At 49.6% G+C, this 19,634-nt stretch overlaps 1 protein-coding gene across 3 annotated transcripts; it reads left to right on the plus strand.

Moving 5' to 3' along the window:
• The first annotated feature begins 339 nt into the window (after positions 1-339).
• On the plus strand, positions 340-19,524 carry LOC122383225 (putative tricarboxylate transport protein, mitochondrial). Of its 3 annotated transcripts, none has more exons than XM_043369420.1 (6): positions 340-499; positions 2,113-2,272; positions 2,584-2,806; positions 17,244-17,467; positions 18,163-18,306; positions 18,454-19,524. In XM_043369420.1, exons 2-6 carry the CDS (start codon positions 2,137-2,139, stop codon positions 18,711-18,713), a joined length of 987 nt encoding a protein of 328 aa, XP_043225355.1. In that variant the 5' UTR covers positions 340-499; positions 2,113-2,136; the 3' UTR covers positions 18,714-19,524. The 3 variants fall into 3 exon arrangements, with proteins under 3 accessions (XP_043225355.1, XP_043225356.1, XP_043225357.1); XM_043369421.1 differs by having other exon boundaries at positions 459-480; XM_043369422.1 differs by having other exon boundaries at positions 499-621.
• The last annotated feature ends 110 nt before the right edge of the window (positions 19,525-19,634 follow it).

The raw sequence follows: 19,634 nt of genomic DNA on the forward strand, positions 1-19,634 counted from the left end.
AACTGGAAGATTTTTATTTAATGTTGAAAACTTTGGAAATATGTTTGTTCGAAGCTCTAACTTTCGCTTTTTTATTACATTCTGCGACAATGTTTTATTTTTAAAGTGAAAGAATCGTATGATAGACAAACACCTACATAAGTAGCATTGATTCTCATAAACTGCCATCCATGCTTTGTTTAGCATTCTTGCGCCAGCGCTTATATATGATTCTTACGATATTTGCTGAAGTTAGTTGCTTATATGCATCGCTCATCAGATATATTACATTTTTTGGTGTTCGCTCATTTTCAACATATTTCGATAGCTCTAAAAATGGCAATTGAATCTTTGCACAGTTCGTTTGCAGTGTTTTAACTTCCTCCAGCTGGCATGCAGAGAAAATCTACAAATATGACGCTCAAGAAACGATTCTGAAATAATGAAATTTGTGAAATTTGCTTGTAGTGGGCGGGTCACTTTGTGAGTACGGCATTGTTTGTGAGTGGAGTTCTCCGTGGTGAGTGGGTTGTCTGGTGGTCGGGGTATCCGTCTGTCCTGGTCTGTCCGCATAAATCGAAATCAATCGACCGGTCATCCCCGCGGGTGGAGGCGTCAGGCCCGACAAGTGGTGTTTCGAGGGCAAGTTGAAGAAGCACACCATTCAATTCACAGTGAATTGTTTCACTCATTATCTTCAACGGAATCGATATTTACTTACTCTGACTCTTGCTAAATTTATCTGTGTTGGCAAACTTGTTCAGAGGCGGATCCAGCTCAGAGTTTCGGGGGGAGGGGGCAAACCATAATAATTTGTTGATTCTTTCCATGCATCGTCCATAGGCATAATGTTAAAATTATGCCGTTTGGGGGGGGGCAACCGCAAATGCTCATTTTGCCCCCCCTGGATCCGCCTCTGAACTTGTTAACATGCTGATGACAGCTGCTTATTTTTCCAATATGTCATCCTTCACTTAATTTTACACTGCTATCCTTCATTCCAGTTCTTTGTATTTTTGCTGTTACTGTCCCACACCATTTGCATTTGCATGAGCCATGAAGTGAAGCAATTGTTATTAATGTTTGCTGACAGTCACCCAGTCAATTGTCATAACAGCTGGTTGACCAGCTCAGGCAGTGATCAGTTGACACTAAATCACTAGATCAGCTGCTTGATATGCTTTTTGGTATTGAAATGCAATAATTCAAAGCAAACTATGATCATTTCCAGAGTTAAATCATTATGAACAAACCTGCTTTATGTGGAAAGGCATACCTTATCTTGGTCATACATATATTTATTTGTACTGCTTTTTCAGATTATTTGTTTTTTTCTCTGTGGGTAGGCTAGACAGGTACTAGTTGCCTACTGATATGTAATGTTCAGTACATTACCTAAGTATGATCAAAATATATATTAAATGACTGATCATGATGATTGCAACTGACTACAGAGTATTGCAATAGCTTGATTTTAGTTAGAAAGAATCATGCAAAATTTCTGGAATGTTGATGACTGTAATACTGTTTTAACATTGTATGCTTCTGCTCAGTTGAAAAAAGCATGTCATGATATGTTATTTCTTACTGCTGATTACTCTCTTCTTAAGCTTTTCCCATCCTAACTCTCAAATGACATTGGCTAATATTTTAAACATGTCCTTTTAGGTACATCTGGAAAAGCTTGACTGGGTGGTTACTAAGCAGCCCAGTGTGTGTTTTTGCCGTCTGTCTCGCGGATCCGTCGGCTGCCCTCACAAAAACGCTGGGAAGGTCGCGACACCCTGACGTCTGGCGCTCGGTGGCCATGGCAGCAGGAGCCGGTTCGGTCGCCGAGCTCCTGGTGTCACGCTGTTTACGCCAATGGAGACTATAATGAGACGCTCCGACTGCTGACATGGCTGACTCGTACCCCGTCCGACCGGGGGTTCCAGTCACTCCACCTCGGTGGTGCCACCCGTGCACGTCGCATGATTCGCGGTCGGCCCGACAGATGGTAGCGCGCTTTCCCGCTGCTGCATTGTTTATTATTTCTCTCCGCCCGGACCTGTCCGCCGGGTGGTGAGTCGGTGATCTCAGCGGGCCGCCTCTCCCGTGCGGCAGAGCGTCACTGACGGCTCCACCTGACCCCAGGCGGCGTGTGACCTGCGACACGAGATGGACGGGGGCATCGGCCGGAGTTTGGCGGCGGCGGCGGCCGCCTCGACACCGTACTCGCATCGGCCCTGGATGGCGCGGGTCGGAGCCGCCGCGCCCGCCGGCGAGAAAAAGGGACTCAAAGGAATCGTCGCAGGTACGGATCACGGCCCCCAGCTCGTACTTAAATGGTCGAGCTGAGGTAATTTTTGTTGAATTGGCTGTGCGATTGGTCGAATTATCACTACACAAAATTTAAACACTGTCGTAGACAGCTGAACGGCGTTCGACATTCATCTATCGGTTCCAGCTTGTTCTTCCTTCACAAAAAAATCGCTAGCATATTTATTGCTGTTCTATTATGTATATGTCCTAATCTTCAGGTAAGAATTATCAAAATTACCTACAACATGCTCATTTTATTTCGCGAATGTGCTCTTCTTATATCCGCCTCTCCCGGCGCGGTAGGCGGCATCACGGGTGGCATCGAGATCTGCATCACCTTCCCCACCGAATACGTCAAGACGCAGCTGCAGCTGGACCAGAAGACAGCAGGCCGCGCCGGAGGCACCAAAATGTACAACGGCATCATCGACTGTGCCGTCAAGACGGTCAAAACGAACGGCTTCTTCGGCCTGTACCGCGGCCTCAGTGTGCTGCTCTACGGATCGATCCCCAAGTCAGCCGTGAGGTGAGTGCCGATTGGTTGGCGGCGGCGTAGGAGGAGATGTCTCCCCTCCCCTCTCCTCCCCTCCCCGCCCTGGCGCCGGTCTGCACACGGGCGTGGGTGGCGCATTGTATCCCTCCTTATCCCGGGTGAAATAAATGGGGTGTTTTATGTATCAAGGGTTGCTACTGCCGTTGCGATAGTTCGACCGGCTGCGGCTGGCGTGATGGTGTCGGGACGTGAGAGCTGAAAGCTAACCATGCTGGCTGGATTACTGGATGGGGGGGGGAGGCGATGGTGAAATTGGGTACCGCGTTAGTGGAACGGCAGACTGGTTTTGGCTAAGTAAGTTTTGCAAGTTTTGACTTTTAACGTTTTGGCCAAAGTTTACCGTTTCTTTCTTTTGAAGCTACTTTAAAGTTTAATATGTTTATGGTTTTCCAGTATTACTTTAGTTTAGTTTTGTAAAGGGCGAAATGCAGCTCTGGAAATGACAGACTTACCCCGCGTTCGATGTCTCCCGGACGGCGAAGATTCTACGCTGTCCGGACAATCACGTTCCATAACCGCAGCCGAGCCCCCGCTGACCTTGGACGGGATTGGCTGGACGACGTAGAATCTTCGTCGTCCGAGAGACATCGAACGCGGGGTTAGTTTGAGGGGTGAATGAAATTACCTTAAGATGTCATTAACGTTACGTCAACTATGCTGTGTCAATTTCTACAGTGGTTACTGGTTATCCCTTTCATCCCTTTACCGAACCCGTAAATGAATGTCTATTTCTTCATTCTTAATTTTCGCCTAACCCTTTGGCGTTCTGTATTCCCTACATGTTTATACCAACTGCGGTGTTTGTCCTATCCAAGGGTGCATGTATGCGTGTCTGTGCGCCTGTACTCGGTTTTGTTTACACTTCGTCTAATGGACCTCACGGCCGGCCCCTTTCCATTATCAGCACATTGTCACAGGCTCACAACACTGCCGAACAGTCGACGGCGCTTCATGTTGTTATTCGTCCGTGCCAGTCCCTCTCCGTTCCTTGTCCCGATACCAAGATCATGGATAAGAACAATGCCACCCATAATAGAATTACATCTGGCGTGTATGCCGGTGTAAAGTCAGGTCATTGCCAGTAGAACTAGTTTGATTGGTAGTTTGATTATTTTACGACGCATCCGTCATTGACTATTGCCGTCGGTGTCTGACCGGTATGTCCTCGTATGTCCCTTATACCGATCCGATTCCTGTGCTCCTGCCTTTCACCTGTCCTCTCCCCTACAGACCGTGGCCGCTGCCCCTCCGCCGTACCGAGAACCGCCTCTGACCGGGAGCCCGAGGCGATTCAGGCGATCCTGGCACCGAGCCAACTCGGGTAATGACGCTATCGAATGGCCCCTCCTGTGAACGGCTGGCCGGCGGGGGCTGGGCGGGGGCGGCACAGCTGGGTAGGGAGGAGAGGGGGAGGTAAAACTGCTCAGTGCTCACTGCTCAGGCGCTTTCCGATCAGCTGCACAGAGGCGAGGTCGGGACGGGGCGGGGCGGGGGAGGGGATCGGTGACTTTCTCCACATCTTGCCGGTCGGGGATTTCGCCTGCCACCCCACCACTGCAACTGCATTTGCGGAAAGCCCACCACGGCCATGTGTGACAAGCTGTTCTTATCTATGGCCTCAGCATGGGACAGCATAGGTTCAAATGAAGCCCACCTGCCTGGGCTTACATCATCACCAGTATTATCGCAGCCGTTTGATTTAGTCGTTATGTTTAGCCGATGTGCACGACGTTTGGTGTGATTCTACTCAAGATGCATTTGCTTCCATATTCCACTCTACCGAAGGCAAAATTATTTCTGAGAAGCATACAAATCCCGCAGATATTTTTCATTTAACGCTCAACCTCCGTCTATGTATGGCTCAAGCCGCGCTCGTACTTTCCGACGGCACCGCGTGCCCCTCGGACTCTTCCGGCGTGGTCGGTCTGCTGTGCCTCCCCCCCCCCCCATCCTCACATGTAGCGGCTCCACCCTCCCCTCACACGGCAGTGGGCTGACGGACCGGCTTCGTCCGGCGAAAGCCGCCTTACTGGGCCGTGTGACGTCACGGGCCGGCGCCGGGCCATGAACCGAGCGGTGCTACTTGCGTCGAGGGGCTCGTCCTTATGTCAGCACATGGGCTGCTCAGATAACGGTTGCTCTCCTCATGAGTGATTGATGGGGGGGAGAGGGGTGCTCCACGCCCCACCACGGGGAGGGAGTGGGTACAATCGATGCGAACCGGATGTCTATCGTGAATCGAAGAGTATACGTAGGAGTCAAAGTGAAGTAATGCGCTATTGATCCACTTGATACTTGATTGATGTTTGCTGCAATCGTATGTTTGTTTACCTTTACACAGTTTGCTTCTGTAATGGATTTTGAAGTGGTCGCACACGTTTGGTTTGCACAGCGTGAACTACCAACCTCCATTCATTGATATGTGGTAAATACATATCATAAGCAGGCAGGCAGCATAGTAGGTTTGCTCGTGGTGCTTACCATGCATTACCAGCTAGCTATTTTAGGCTGCTTGCTAGTTGCTACTAGTGTTGATGCCAGTGGTAAATACAGTGGTATTTCGCACCCTCGGAGCCGGTGGCGTTATACGCCAGCCCGATTCCGACAAAGCCGTTTTGTCGGAAGCGAGTTTTCTTCATCCGTAAATCTAACATTTCGCTCATATGTGTCTTGCCTTCGCCACGGAGGCTGATTAGTATGGAATGCTTAAGGAATAGAATGTTCTGGCAGTTCGCACTATCCAGCTAGCTGGATAGTGCCAACTACTGCTGCACTGTGTGGGGAGGATGTACTGCCTCCCAAAAGCACCGTATCCAGAAGGCGATCAACTTCGCGGCACGCGTCGTCACGGGACTGGCCCGACGGCAGCACGTCACTCCTGCTCTGCAGGCGCTTGGATGGCAGCGTTTCGAGGGCATGCTTGAGAAACGGGATGTGGCTCTTATACAAAGGCTGGTCTCGCTTGACGGCGCGCCGCCTGCACTGGCCCAAGTTGTACAGCGTCGCTCGGACGTGTCACAGAGACACACCCACTGTGTCGGCAGCGGATGAAAAACCATGTATTTTAGATGTCTTTTATTTCTTTTGGTGTTTAGTGTTTCGCTATTGCGTTGATTTTAGCCTTTTATGTACGTACTGCGTAATGATTCACGTGTTTGTCAGCGAATTTTAATACTTGTATGTACACGACGAGAGGGCTGAAAAGCCATTTAAATGGAGACCTCAATACACTGGATTTGGATTTGGATTTAGCTACTATATGTGGTACGGGGACCCGCAGTTGCTACTGTACAGCGACCCTGAGTAAAATGTCCCAGCACCCTCACAGGGAACAACGATAAGCTGTCAGACGGCACGCACAGACAACCTCAGCTGCTCTTGTACAGTCTGTCTTAAAAGTACCGCGCAAAGTGACGGTGGATCCATCAAGCCTGACCGAGAAAGGGCCTGTTTTAATTTAAAAGTCACCGACCAATTGACCTAGGGAATGGACAAGGATGTCAATTGCTTCGGTGACCCAAATTTAGCAGGCCCTTGCTCAGTCAGGCTCGATGGATCCACCGTCACTTTGCGCGGTACTTTTAAGACAGACTGTACAGGGACCAGCAGTCGATATCAATGTTATCGGTTGTTACTGGACAGGACAGATGGTAAGACTTGGGGTTCATGTACTATTGAGCGCAGAATCCGCGCTCATACCGGGACCGAGGCTGGGCCACGGCGGGGCAGGCCTGGTGTGTCAGAGAGTGTACCGATTAGTGTGATGCGGCACAGTATCCTATGAGGGTCACGGAATGACATGACCTGGCTGTTTCTGTTCCGAGTGGGGCGGAAAGCCGGGGAAGGAGAGCCGCAGTATGCGGCCGCAGCCCGCGTGGAGTGTGTGCGGCTAGACGTCAACGTGAGCGTGATGGCACACCTCAGTGGTCTTGACAAGGGCAGGCTCATCTTGCTTTTCGATCAAGGTCACTCTGTCAAGCAGGCGGCAGAGATTCTCGGTGTAGCTCTAACTACTCCCAGACGGTGGAAACACCGTTATGAGCAGGAAGGGGAAAGGGGTTTGAAAGCGCGCTATGATAAGTGTGGAAGAAAACGGAGGACGACGGAGGAGGAAGACAGGCGCATGGTGGAGGTTCGTACTTTTCTTTTATTATTTGTTGCTGTTGTCTTTGCATTTCTAGGTCAAGACGAGCGTGTAGTATCAGATGACTAATCGGGCCAGCATAATGATAATATCGGGCCATAATGACTAATCGGACCGGCATATAATGATAATATGTCGATTAAACAGCATGTCTAATTGATTAAACGTGTCAAACTATTTAATGAGGTTAGTGCTTGTACGAGGAACATGTTTATAAATAGAAAATGTAAAAACCTGACCTTTTTTCCTCGATAATTACCAAAACTAATGCTGTACAAATATATACTTTACTTGACAGAATGTAATATTTATTTCGACCACAGGTCTTTTTCAAACATTTTCAAATTAGAAAAGTGTCAATCTATTTACTTCAAGATAGGATTGATAATAATAGCGAGTAATTTTTTTCGGATCTCGCTTAATGTCGAAAGAGCCACAGCTCAAACATTTTATGTTCATGTTGAATGCTTGTAAAGTTTGTGAGACAAAATCAGAGCACATAAAAAATTGAACAACTGAACAATGGTTGGCGGTTTCCTGCCCTCTGGGTGTCTAAAGAGACAAAACCTATAAAGATAAACGTTTTATGGTCTTTGTGTAACAGGTCAAATGCCAGTAAACGTTCGATTGCACAAGTCATGTAGATATCGTTTTTGCCCAGCACGCCGTCTTCCCCGCACTCTTGCAAACGGTTCCATGTCAATTCCACCAGTGGCATTTCAAGCAGGTCAAACCAGTGACAACTACTCAACCAGTGACATTTCAACCAGTGACAACTCAACCAGTGACATCTGAACCAGTGACAACTGAACCAGTGACAACTGAACCAGTGACAACTCAACCATTGACAACTCAACCAGTGATAACTCAACCAGCGACATTTCAACCAGTGACAACCAGTGACAACCAGTGACAACTCAACCAGTGTGCTAAATGCATTGGCTCTATTGTCACAAACCACGTTGGTTAAGTTGTCACTGGTTGAGTTGACTGTATACCCTTGTGAACATGTGCATTTTTTCATTGTTGTTAAATGTGTCTTCACTACTTCGGCAGGTGTTTTTTGCCCTCCGTGGAGGAAATGCACCCCGACGAGGAGCGACCCTGGACTCTAATGCAAGACAACGCCCCATATCCACACAGCGAGGGCAGTCAAGCAGTGGTTCGAAGACCACGCAAACTCAGTAAGTGGCATCATAAACCTATCATGGCTGCTAACTCTAAAGGCTGCCCCACACTGGACCTCGCATGCGGGTTGCGAGTTTTTGGGTTTTCAGGTTTCTTCAAAATCAAATAATACAATCTAGCTGAGCGACCCACACTACTATCTAACAAGCGAGTCTGCATGTTTTTAGCTTCCGAGCTACCTTGCATCGCATTCCAAAAGTTGATTTTGAGTCAACTTTCGATTTTCCTCGCTGCGAGGTCTGCAAGCTCTACGAGGTTTGCGGGTTTTTCGTTGGAGTCGAATTTTGGTTCGTTCATGCTGGTATTGCGACTATATGTAGTTTTCTGAAGGTGTACCGACTTCACAGCATTCATGAAGTGACCATGAGGGTACGGTCTAATTACTCTATGAGTTAGTATTATGCCCGCAAACTCAAAACCCGCATGCGAGGTCCAGTGTGGGGCGGCCTTAAGTTGTGGTATGGTTTAGCTAGGTGACCGGTGACCTGATGGCATTATTTAAAAAATCTTGAGATGCTGTTTATTTATTTATCTGTTTATTCATTTTCACCCCAACAGCAATGCATCCCAATTAGAGGAGGCGAGGCCTACGGCTATGTGCGGGAGGCCGCTTTGCCCCTGGTCGCCTCGTCCCCGCCTGTTATAAACTTATTGAGATAACTTAAACAATTATTTAAAAAGTTCTTAAGATGCCTTACAAAATTGATCAGTAATGATCAAACACTTTCCAACAGGTGTTATTCGTTGCACCATACAGTTTCATAGTCATGGCCGATGTGTCAACATATATCACGTTACAGTGAGTAACAAACATGGTTTTGTTCGCAGGTTCGTGCCATCCCCTGGCCCTCAATGAGCCCAGACCTGAACCCTATCGAAAATGTGTGGTCTCTAATGGTTCATGAGCTGGAGGAGGAGTTGCGCCAGCCGGCCCGGCAGCTCAACCAGGACGAGCTCTGTGCCGCCGTCTTGGCGAAATGGGAGGAGCTCCGCCGCCGCCCCGGCTACTTCCGGAGCCTGGTGGCCTCGATGAGGCAGCGCGGCTGGAGCAGTGCTCCGAGGCAGCGGCCGCGGCGGTGACCGGTGATGCAAGACCGGTCACCGCCGGTCGGCCACACCTCCTACTAAACCGTTCTGTTTGTTTGTCATCTTATGTTAAAGAACAGTGTTTTGTTTATAAATTTTACTTATGTTACCTACATGTGATTAGTGTGCAAGATGTATATTAGTACAAATGTGACTCAGTGACAAGAGGCTGATGCCGGATTTTTTTCGTGATGTGATGTTCAGGGGGCTTGAAACGTCTCAACTATTAGTGCGAGCTAGGAGTGCTATGATCAGCAGCACTTGTATACCGGGTGGCCCAGAAAAAACGTTCCGCCAACTTTAAATCAATATTTCTCAGAAAGTGATAAAGATACAACATTGAAACTTCGAATAGTCAATGCGGCACACATTTTCAGTAAATGGTGCGATTTTCATGGTGTTCGGTAAATTACTTTTTAAACGGTTCGTGTTTCAAGCATGCCATGTAAAAATTACTTTTTTGCTCCGACGCTTACTAAAAAATGTGAGTGAGCGGGTCCCTTTTACCCCGCGGCACCGCGGCCTAGAGCCATGGCTTCTACTGGCAGCTAGTCACATTGATGGTTAGGGTCTCAGGATGACACATTCCCTCAGGCAACCACGATGGCTCTGTGCCAGCGGCATCGGAAGAAGTTTCCAGTTTTCTAACCCTCTTGTGGCTCAAATGCTTTCCTGGCTGACATTCCTGGGAAAAGGTAGCTTTTCAACCAGTTTTTTTGTCATCTGCTGGCAATGTTGTTTTTCATAAGCTATTCTGTGGTCTTCTGGCACAGGAACCAGTCTGCTTTAGTTTGCTTTCCTTATCCGGTCGATTTACTGTTTGATCTACTGAAAGGAGGGTAATCAGCAGTAATCCATGCACTGTGCCACTCCTGCTCGAAACATGATTTGGTGTTGAAACGAATGGCATCCATGAGCACCATTTTGGCTCAGTATTTGAATATTTGGCACATTAGTGAGACAAAAATATTTAAAATAAGAACATACGTGTTGTTTTCATTCACGTGCTCTATTTTTTATTCTTTTTTATAACATGGGACGTCTAACCCTATCATCACTATCGTTTGACATTGCAAAAACTTCTTAATTCAACTCAAGATTCCCAGCTTGAAAATGATGGTATAGTGTTATAATTTGGCATACCAATGCGCAAAAAAAATGACGCAAACTTGATGAAAATTTTGGCTCGATATTTGTACTCGAATTTGATATATGTATAGGCCTCCAAAGTTCGGAACGTTTTTTTCTGGGCCACCCGGTATAGCATCGCTGGATTATGTGCAGTGAGAATAGACTTGATTACTCAACCTTTTATCCGACAAACCCCATGGGACTTCACTTGAACTGTGAACAAATATATAGCTGACACTCCTGGCATGTCTTGTTTTATTATTTGAAAAACTGTAAAGCTTCGTTTTTAGACGTAGGTGCTACTAGCATGCAGTCATTCCTCTATTGCAGTCATTTCCTCTAACAACCAGTATAGCGCCTTTTGGGGCGACTAACGGAGCGAGCGAGGGGGTGAGTCTTGCACGTGCGAAATTTCGAGGGGGTACCTCCAACTGACTTGTGCACGGCACCCTACTGACCGGTTTCTAGCGATGTGCCAAATTTGAGCACAATCGGCCCAGCCGTTCTCGAGATCTGGGAGCGGCACCCTGCACGTGCGCACGTGCAAAATGGGTCCCAACTGACTTGTGCACGGCACCCTACTAACTGGTCCCTAACCGTGTACCAAATTTGAGCGTCATCGGTCCAGCCGTTCTCGAGATCTGGAAACGACCCCTGCACGTGCGCACGTGCAGCAGCACCCCAACTCTGGCACATGGATATGCAGTGCCTAGTGGGTCCCTACCTACATGCCAACTTTCAGCGCAATCGGCCAAGTAGTTACCGATATATTGCAACAATTACAAAACTGACACCTCTTCGTTTTGCACGTGGCACGTGCATAAGGGGTCACCCACATGCATCGGGAATAGTCCAATACTTGGTAGAAGGAATGAAGCTACCCTACAAAATTTACCGCATGTAAATCGGTCAAGTGGTTGCTGAGATATAAGCCTCGCAAAAGCGTCCGCACGGCCGGCCGGCCGGCCGGCCGGCCGCTCATACTCAGAAATTTCCGTTAATCTAAGGAAAGACTACGCTCGCTTCGCTCGCTCCGTAATGAATTAGTCAACTCTAATTCATTGACAGCGAGAGTTTTATCAGCACCCAGGGCTTCGACAAATTTTGAATGACTCCGACTACTAATAAAACTGTTCACTCCGACCGACTACGGTTCCGGCTTCGACATCTTTTGCATTGAGGATTCTTAAAACGGCTGTGCAAAAGATGAAAAGGAAGATTAGTGCACTATGTGATATTTATTTTAATTGTCGCCCGTGGAAAGGGCCTCACACTCCTGAGGTTTTTCACGAACAGCGAAAAAAGGCGGCACGTGCCGCCAGCTTTCCGGCTACCTTATGGACCATCCTTTGCGCAACTTTTGGCGAATAAATGACCGGGTCAGGTCAGGTAACATAGCTATGACGTCACAAAGGTAACAAGGTCAGGCCGATTTTGCACGAAATCGTAGTTTTTCGTGCTTTTAACGATGATATCGGTCACACTTTGGCATTGTTTGGGTCAACATGGCACTGACACACCCTCCATTGACCTATGTAGGGTCAAGGTCAGGTCAGGTCTAGTTCAGGTCAGTGACCTCTGGTGACCTCTTGAAGTTTGACTTTCCGGCGGTAATTTTTGGCCCTGAATTCGAATCTGATGGCCAAATAAAGCTCGGGCACTTGGTTTATTGAGCGTCTCAGGGTCAAGGAGAAGTCGCCGACAGGTTAGATCACATTTCCGACCCTAAATGTCAGACGGCATTTTCGACCACCCGGGGCGCGAACGCGACCCCGCCGGCTTCCGGGCGCTCTGCCCCGGAAGTTATCGCGTAAAATGTGACAAACTATACACCAAAATGCACCAAATTCATCCAGAAATACGATGGCGAAAATTCCATGACGATATCTGCCATAGCGGCGACGCTACAGGCGCGCAAAGTTAAAAATGCCGATTTTCCCGAACTTTGATCTTTAACCTGCCAAACTTAGGTCAAATATTGACCTATAGTCAAAAGTAATATGCGCAATCGCGAGCTCTCGTCGAGAGCAATACGCTGTTTTTCCGCTAAGCTCTACGACGACGCGTTTCGAAACGGCAGAAGGGGTCGTACCCCCCCCCCCCCTCCACTGGAAAGGATGGCGAAATGCCGTCCACGGGCGAGGGTTAAATTTTTAAATTGCAAAGTTCTTAAGCGCCGATTCGGGCAACTTTCATAACGGTAATACCGAGGGGCACGCATTCGTAACGCATGCCCAATAAATGTGAATTGTTATGTCACATTGACGTTATGTTACCATATAGTTCGGAGAAACAAAAAGTCTAGTTCAGACAGAATGGCGGTGGCCATAGGGAAGTTGTGACATTTTCGCTTATAGTTCGGCTCAGACTTCCGGTGAGATTTGTGCTTCCGGTACTTATTTGATAGGAACGGAATTTTTATTAAGGTGAGATGATCATTTTTGAGAAACATGGCAAACTTCCATTTATAGTTAATAAAAAGTGTGCTCATGGTCTGGAAGAGCAAGGTTAAAAGCAAGGAGCAAGGCCAAAAACATCAGGAGTTTTTCTATAAAACGTTGCGGTGAGAGCAAAGAGGGCGAAGAATTTAAGGACGATCCGAAACTACGTAACGGCACACCTTAAAACACAGAAGCCTCTTTAATCGCATTCCTACAGAAAGGGGTCTTTCCCCGGCTGGTCGGCCATATAATACATCGTTTCACCATGTCGGTGGCCTGCCTGTGTAGGGGAACAGCTATCTGCTGACACCGCCCGGGCCCGCTCCCCGCAAACAGCCACCGTGATCAGTGGACTTCAAGCAAGCCCAAAACTTTGCTGGAGAAATAATCCCAATATACACAGTACACACTGCCGCACTAACTCCGCGCGGGCTGCGACTGCATGAATCGCTCCCCTTCCCCGGCCTCCCTCCCCCACTCGGGGGGAGGGAGGCCGGGGCGGCTGCCTTCCGTGCGGCGGCTGACCCAACCCAAGTTCACCAGACAGCAGCCGCCTGGATGGCATAGGCGTAGGAACAGGGGGGGCCGGGGGGGCCATGGCCCCCCCACTTTCGGAGGTGGGGGGGCCAGCAATGTTAACTGGCCCCCCCACTTTTTGCTGACTTAAGTGTCTGTCTGTACCTAACCTACCACCCGGTAACTTGACAACTATTCAGCTTGCCCTTTAATGAGGATTCCTTTTTGTTTCTACAGCGTTATTGACCGCAATTTCCTTCACTCAATGAAGGAAACCATATCAGAGACAAGACTGTGAGTCCTGGTGACAGCATTTTGTTGAATACGAGGCGCGGGACAGCGAGCACTAAAAAGGTATAGGCAATACTAAGACAATACTAGCACGGTGCAGGAGAATGCGTATACAAACGACCAACGCTTGACCTTATCTGCTTGGGGTCGGCATAGTTCGTCAAAGACGTACTAGCTGGGGGCCAGGGTGACCGTGCCTCAGCCTCGTTTCAAACAGGCTGGGGGCCAGCAATGTCTGTTTCTGCCCCTCCCCCTTCCACTTTCAGTGCAGTGACGGTCGCAGAGGGGGATCAGGGCCATGCCCTTCCCCCCTCCAAAGGCTAATCAGGGGGCCATCATATCATTTGGCCCCCCCAAACAACCAATGGGCCCCCATGGGCGTATGGGGCTCTGGCCCTTATTCGATTGTCACGAGACTCAAGAATCCCACGCTAGCTATTAACAGCTCCCAAACCAGTCTTTGAGGGTCCTACACTGATCTCGGAGGGCCCTTCAGTGGCGGTCAAGCGCCCACATTGACCGCTGAGAACCCACATTGACCTCATTTGAGGGCCCCTAAACCGGCCTCAAGGGCCCAGCCGGCGTCTGAGGGCCTCACACCGGCCTCTGGTGGCCTCATTTCTGTCTCTGGGGTGCCTTTAGGTGCCTTTGAGGGCCCCGCACTGAATTCTGAAGACCCGATGCCGGCCTCTAAGGGTCCGCATCGGCCTCTGAGGGTCCACCTTGGCCTGAGGGGTCCAACGCCGGCCCATGCCGGTCTTTTAGGGCCCCACACTGACCTCTAAGGGCCCATGCTGACCTGTAAGGACCCACATTAGCCTATGAGGCCTTGCACGGGATTCTGAAGACCTGATGCCGGCCTCTGAGGCCCATCTTGGTTTTTGAGGGCCTTCTGCTGGTCTCTGGGTTCCAACACCGGCCCATGCCGGTATTTTAGGGTCCCACATTGACCTCTAAGGGCCCCGCACTGGATTCCGGAGATCCGATGCCGGTCTCCAACGGTCCGCATCGGCCTCTGAGGGCCCACCTTGGCCTATGAGGGCCCTCCGCTGGTCTCTAGGTTCCAAGTCCCTCCCATGCCGGTCTGTTACGGCCCCACACTGACCTCTAAGGGCCCATGCTGGCCTGTAAGGACACGCATTAGTCTCTGAGGGCCTTGCACTGGATTCTGAAGACCCGATGCTGGCCTCTGAGGCCCATCTTGGTTTTTGAGGGTCTTCTGCTGGCCTCTGGGGTCCAACACCGGCCCATGCCGGCATTTTAGGGTCCCACACTGACCTCTGAGAGCCCATACTGGCCTGTAAGGACCCACATTAGCCTCTGATGGCCCAAGTCGGCATCTTAAGGTCTCATCCTGCCCTTTGCAGGCCCTGTACTGGTCTCTGAGGGCCTTAACCCTCGCCAGCCGGGGGGGGGGGGGGGGGGGGGGTGCCGCCCCTCCATAGTTTTTTTTTTCGCGATAGCTCCGAACGCGCCGGCGATAGAGAGCTGAAACTTGGCATACCTGACCTTTGAATCAAACGGGATCTTTTGACACCAACCGCATTTTCGGGTCAGATCAGGTCACTGACCCATGTGGTCATAAGTGAACCTCTGCACGGTCTTCAGATGTCGCAACTTCGCAACGCCCTCACTGCCAGAGGAGATTTCACAGGGAAATGAACCTTGGAGGACCTAGTATCCAATAGGAGTCTTTCAACTTGTATAATGTATATCTCGGATTTTTCCTAAAGTTCATATGAGGTCAGGTCATTTTCGTGACCTCACCATTAGGTATAAGTCAATGGGGATAAACTGAAAACTTTTTCTGGCGCCGGGAATGATCGATCTCCAACTATCTCAAGCACACCGAATCGTGATTTCATGCACTCCTTGCAAGGTTCGATGCGTCACTTTTGCAATGTTGACCTTGCGCGACGTCATTTATGAAGTTATAAGGGTCTTATTAGTTTTTCGTCAATAACTAGGTACCGATCAAATTGAGCTAGCGAGTCGGGAAAGCCACCTATGGACTCAAGAAGACCTGCCGAATCGAATGATATGCGACATGACCTCCTTCGACCAATTTCGTGACCTGGGGACGCCGACCTGACCGTGACCCGAGGTCAACACCCTAAGTTTACCTCACCCAAACAAAAAGTATATCATTCGACGCGCCTGAGAGAGGCGAACACGATGCTGGCAAAATCGCGGCTCTGCGGCCATTTTTTGCGAAGTTATTCACCAAAAACGGAACCGTGCCTTGAGGCACTTGACCTGACCTCAGAGTTCACCGGTTTTTGTTTGTTTTGTTGGGTTAGGCCCTTTCGGTCCAATGAGACCATTTCAGAGCCGGAAGGATGATATGATATAGGGGGAGACATTGGTCTGGGCAGGCACCCTAGTGAGTCGCCGGGGCTGAGCCCGTCCAGAGGACAGGCCACCCAGCCCCAAGGCACTCACTGCACCCGGCTACGGGGTGCGCTCCCTCGGGAGCAGCGGTGCCGCTCCAAGGGAGCAGCCCGCATGAGATAAAGTTGCCTGTCCAGCCCGGAGGGGGTTGCGGTGTGGAGGAGAAGGATTTCAGTATCCTGAGGATAGAAGCACGGAACGGTGTCAGAGGTCACCGGTTGACCTAGGACCATAAAATCGGGTATCGATCTCTGCGTCCCGTAACGGCGCACACGCTCGTTTTACCGCGACGCGCTAGCTCCACCTGGGGCGAAACGGCGAGGGGGTCGTACCCGCCGGCCCGCCCCTTCGGCCATCGCGTATGTAGAAAACCTATAGGACCGGGCCGTGGAGGGTTAAACTGGCCTCTGAAGGCCCAGACCGTCTAAAAATCCCACACCGGCCTCTGATAAGTGATAGTCAATCAGCCCAGTTGCAGTGGTCGCTGATATAAAACCTCTTAAAAACGTTATAGGCCTGGCTGAGCCTAGCTGGGCCGTTCATGCTGCTTTTTATAGGTATATTGAAAAGACTCGCTTTGCACGTTTCACGCTTGCTCGTAATGAAAAAGTTGCTGGATGCCTCTGGAATTTGCAAGGGTGCCAACGGCTGCGGAGGTCAGGGGAACGCGTCCATCAGTTTGAGCTTATGGACGGGAGACTCCCTGAAATTTCAACCAATTTTTTTCTTTTTTTGTCTCGATTTTTTTTTTTACCTCTGAGCATGTTTGCGAAAACAAAGTGGCCGAAATCCGAGGAGAAATCGGATTTTGGGGGTAGGTTAGGTTTTGGACCTCTGGGACCCTGGCCCCCCCACTTTCGAAAACGTTCCTACGCCTATGCTGGATGGGATACTGTTCCGCAGCGCACTATCGGTACACTCTCTGATACACCAGACCTGTCCCGCTTCGGCCCCGGTATGAGCGCGGATTCTGCGCTCAATAGTACAGTAGCAACAGCGGGTCCCCGTATATACATCTTATGCTCGTCGGACGTGGAACGCAGCATACCACTGTAGCCCTCATGCTAGTCTAGTACGTTTCCTTTTGGACAGAAGTACGTTCCCAGTTATCTTTGATGTGATGTGTTCCTCCATGACATATTAGTGTATTGTAACTCGACAGTCTTACCCACTGAATATCTGTCTCCAAGGTTTCCAGCTTCACCTTACCTCCCATCGGCAGGTTCGGTGCGTTCGAGCAGTTCAAAAAGTACCGTGTGGACGAGCGCGGTAACCTGTCGCCGCTGAACCGGCTGCTGTGCGGCCTCGGCGCCGGCGTCAGCGAGGCCATCCTGGCCGTCACACCCATGGAGACGGTCAAGGTGAAGTTCATCAACGACCAGCGCTCGGCCAACCCGCGCTTCAAGGGCTTCTTCCACGGCGTGCGCGAGATCATCAGGGCAGAGGGTGAGTACAGAATATCATATCAGACAGGATACGTGTCCATTGGCGGAGACAATAAGCTATCGGCCCAAAAGATACAGTTTACTTTTAAGTCTATTAAAAAACTTTCTTCTTTGAAACATGTGGCTATTACTCCACGAACTAAGTTTCACGAACTATATTTCAGTTCACGACCGTGGTCAGTTCTCGCGCAAAATAGCAGTCGTTCAGCAGAACCTTCTCGGCGCACTTTGTCTCCCTAATCTTCAAGCCGAAAATCTCCGCACCTTTCGTTCGTCTCGAGTACCATATTCACTGTCATCACTCATCAGCTCTTTTACTTACGCTTCGTCGTCTGCTCTACCCTTCTAAACCGCAATCTCCCGACACCACCTCAGGGCTCAGTCTCCAGCTCATCGGGTCCCGTGATAACTGTGTACCGAAAACACCGGCTACGTCATTCGGTCTCGTCGTTTCGTTTCTCACTGGTTTCCCAGCTAAGCTCCCGGCCTATCGTCTGGTATAGACTGGTAATGGAATCTGAGCTACTTTGTCAAATTCCCTTTTTTCGAAGTGCTGGCGAAACATAACCGATGCGGATCTGAACTGATACAAAAAGTACAGCAGCTGATATGGGATGCAAAAGGTTTTGTTTTATTCGTTAACACTTCTTGGTAACAATTGCTTTCGCTTGACTCACTCTTTTCCATATGTCCCAGGTGTGGGCGGCGTGTACAAGGGCCTGACGGCGACCATCATGAAGCAGGGCAGCAACCAGGCCATCCGGTTCTACGTGATGGAGTCGATGAAGGACTGGTACCGCGGCGGAGACCCCAAGAAGAGCGTGCCCAAACTGGTCGTCGGTGAGTGGTTCCTAGCTCTATTGTTTAATTAAGTTATAGGTAATAAACTGTTTTATGTTTATAAGTAACCGCGCCTTGTCTGGTAGGAACGCTTCTATTGCACTATATCGTGAGATGCTGATGCTGACTGCCCTCGTTCGTCCACAGGTGCGTTCGGCGCTGTGGCCGGAGCCGCCTCCGTGTTCGGAAACACGCCCATTGACGTCATCAAGACGCGGATGCAGGGCCTGGAGGCGCATAAGTACAAGAACACATGGGACTGCTGCCGCCAGATCTGGGTGCACGAGGGCCCGGCAGCCTTCTACAAGGGCACCATCCCGCGCATGTCGCGCGTCTGCCTGGACGTGGCCATCACGTTCATGATCTACGACTCGTTCATGGAGCTCTTCTCCAAGGTGTGGCCGTGAACGGGACAGCCGTGATGACGTCATCGGGGCGATAGTCGTGCCGACGCGGTCGGTCTGGCCAGGTACTGCGTGTTGTCTGTCCCAGAGTGAGTGTGTATGTGGGTGTCGGTAGGGCGCGGTAGCGGTGTCCCTCTTAGTCCGTGTTTGCTGGTGTCACTATATATGGTGCTGTTTTATTGAACCACGCCCAATCAGGCGGAGAATGATCATGTGTTAACATTCCTTGCAAAGGTTTAGGGATGGGCGATATGCGGTATGCTTTTGATATGCTTCAGGGCGCAGTGAATGTTTTTTTTTTTCAAGTACACCGTTCTCTTTGCTACGACCATTTTCCAAGCGAGGGATAAGCACATTCCAGAATATTCGTCGTTCCTTGTACGCGCATTTTCTATACATTTTTTCTTTCGTTGTAATGATGTTATGTGTGATAAGGTGTGAATGTTGCATATTTAGTACGCGGAAGAGCCCAGCTGCAATAAAATTAGCTTTCTATTGTTTTCTTCGTGAAAATGCACGAACTGATTGCCTTATTATACATATCAACGCTGTGTGTGTGATTGTGCTGCACGATTTAGTGAGCCAGAATGTAATTGTAAGATGTCTGTTTTAGCCTGAGACAAAGTGTGACTGGTACGTATAATGCCACAACTCGTGCGTGCAGTGGCATGAATCCAATTTTCTTCACGCAGCGATACCGTTGTCAAATCAATAGAAATGGTGGTGGCAGCCGCAATGGCCCTAGGCAGCGAGGGCTCGTGCTCTATAAGCCATGGTGTATGTAGTAACTGCAATACATATATGTATGTCGGTCTCCGTTGTTTTTCGCCATGTAGAATGCGGAGGCCGCGAGGTGTTCATCTGTGAGATACGATGTTCAATCATTGAGTCGTGGCCCGTGCCTGTGGTAGGTAAAGGTAAAGG

Source organism: Amphibalanus amphitrite, unplaced genomic scaffold (assembly GCF_019059575.1).
Source record: "Amphibalanus amphitrite isolate SeventyFive unplaced genomic scaffold, NRLGWU_Aamphi_draft 000158F_arrow, whole genome shotgun sequence".
Taxonomy (NCBI): domain Eukaryota; kingdom Metazoa; phylum Arthropoda; class Thecostraca; order Balanomorpha; family Balanidae; genus Amphibalanus; species Amphibalanus amphitrite.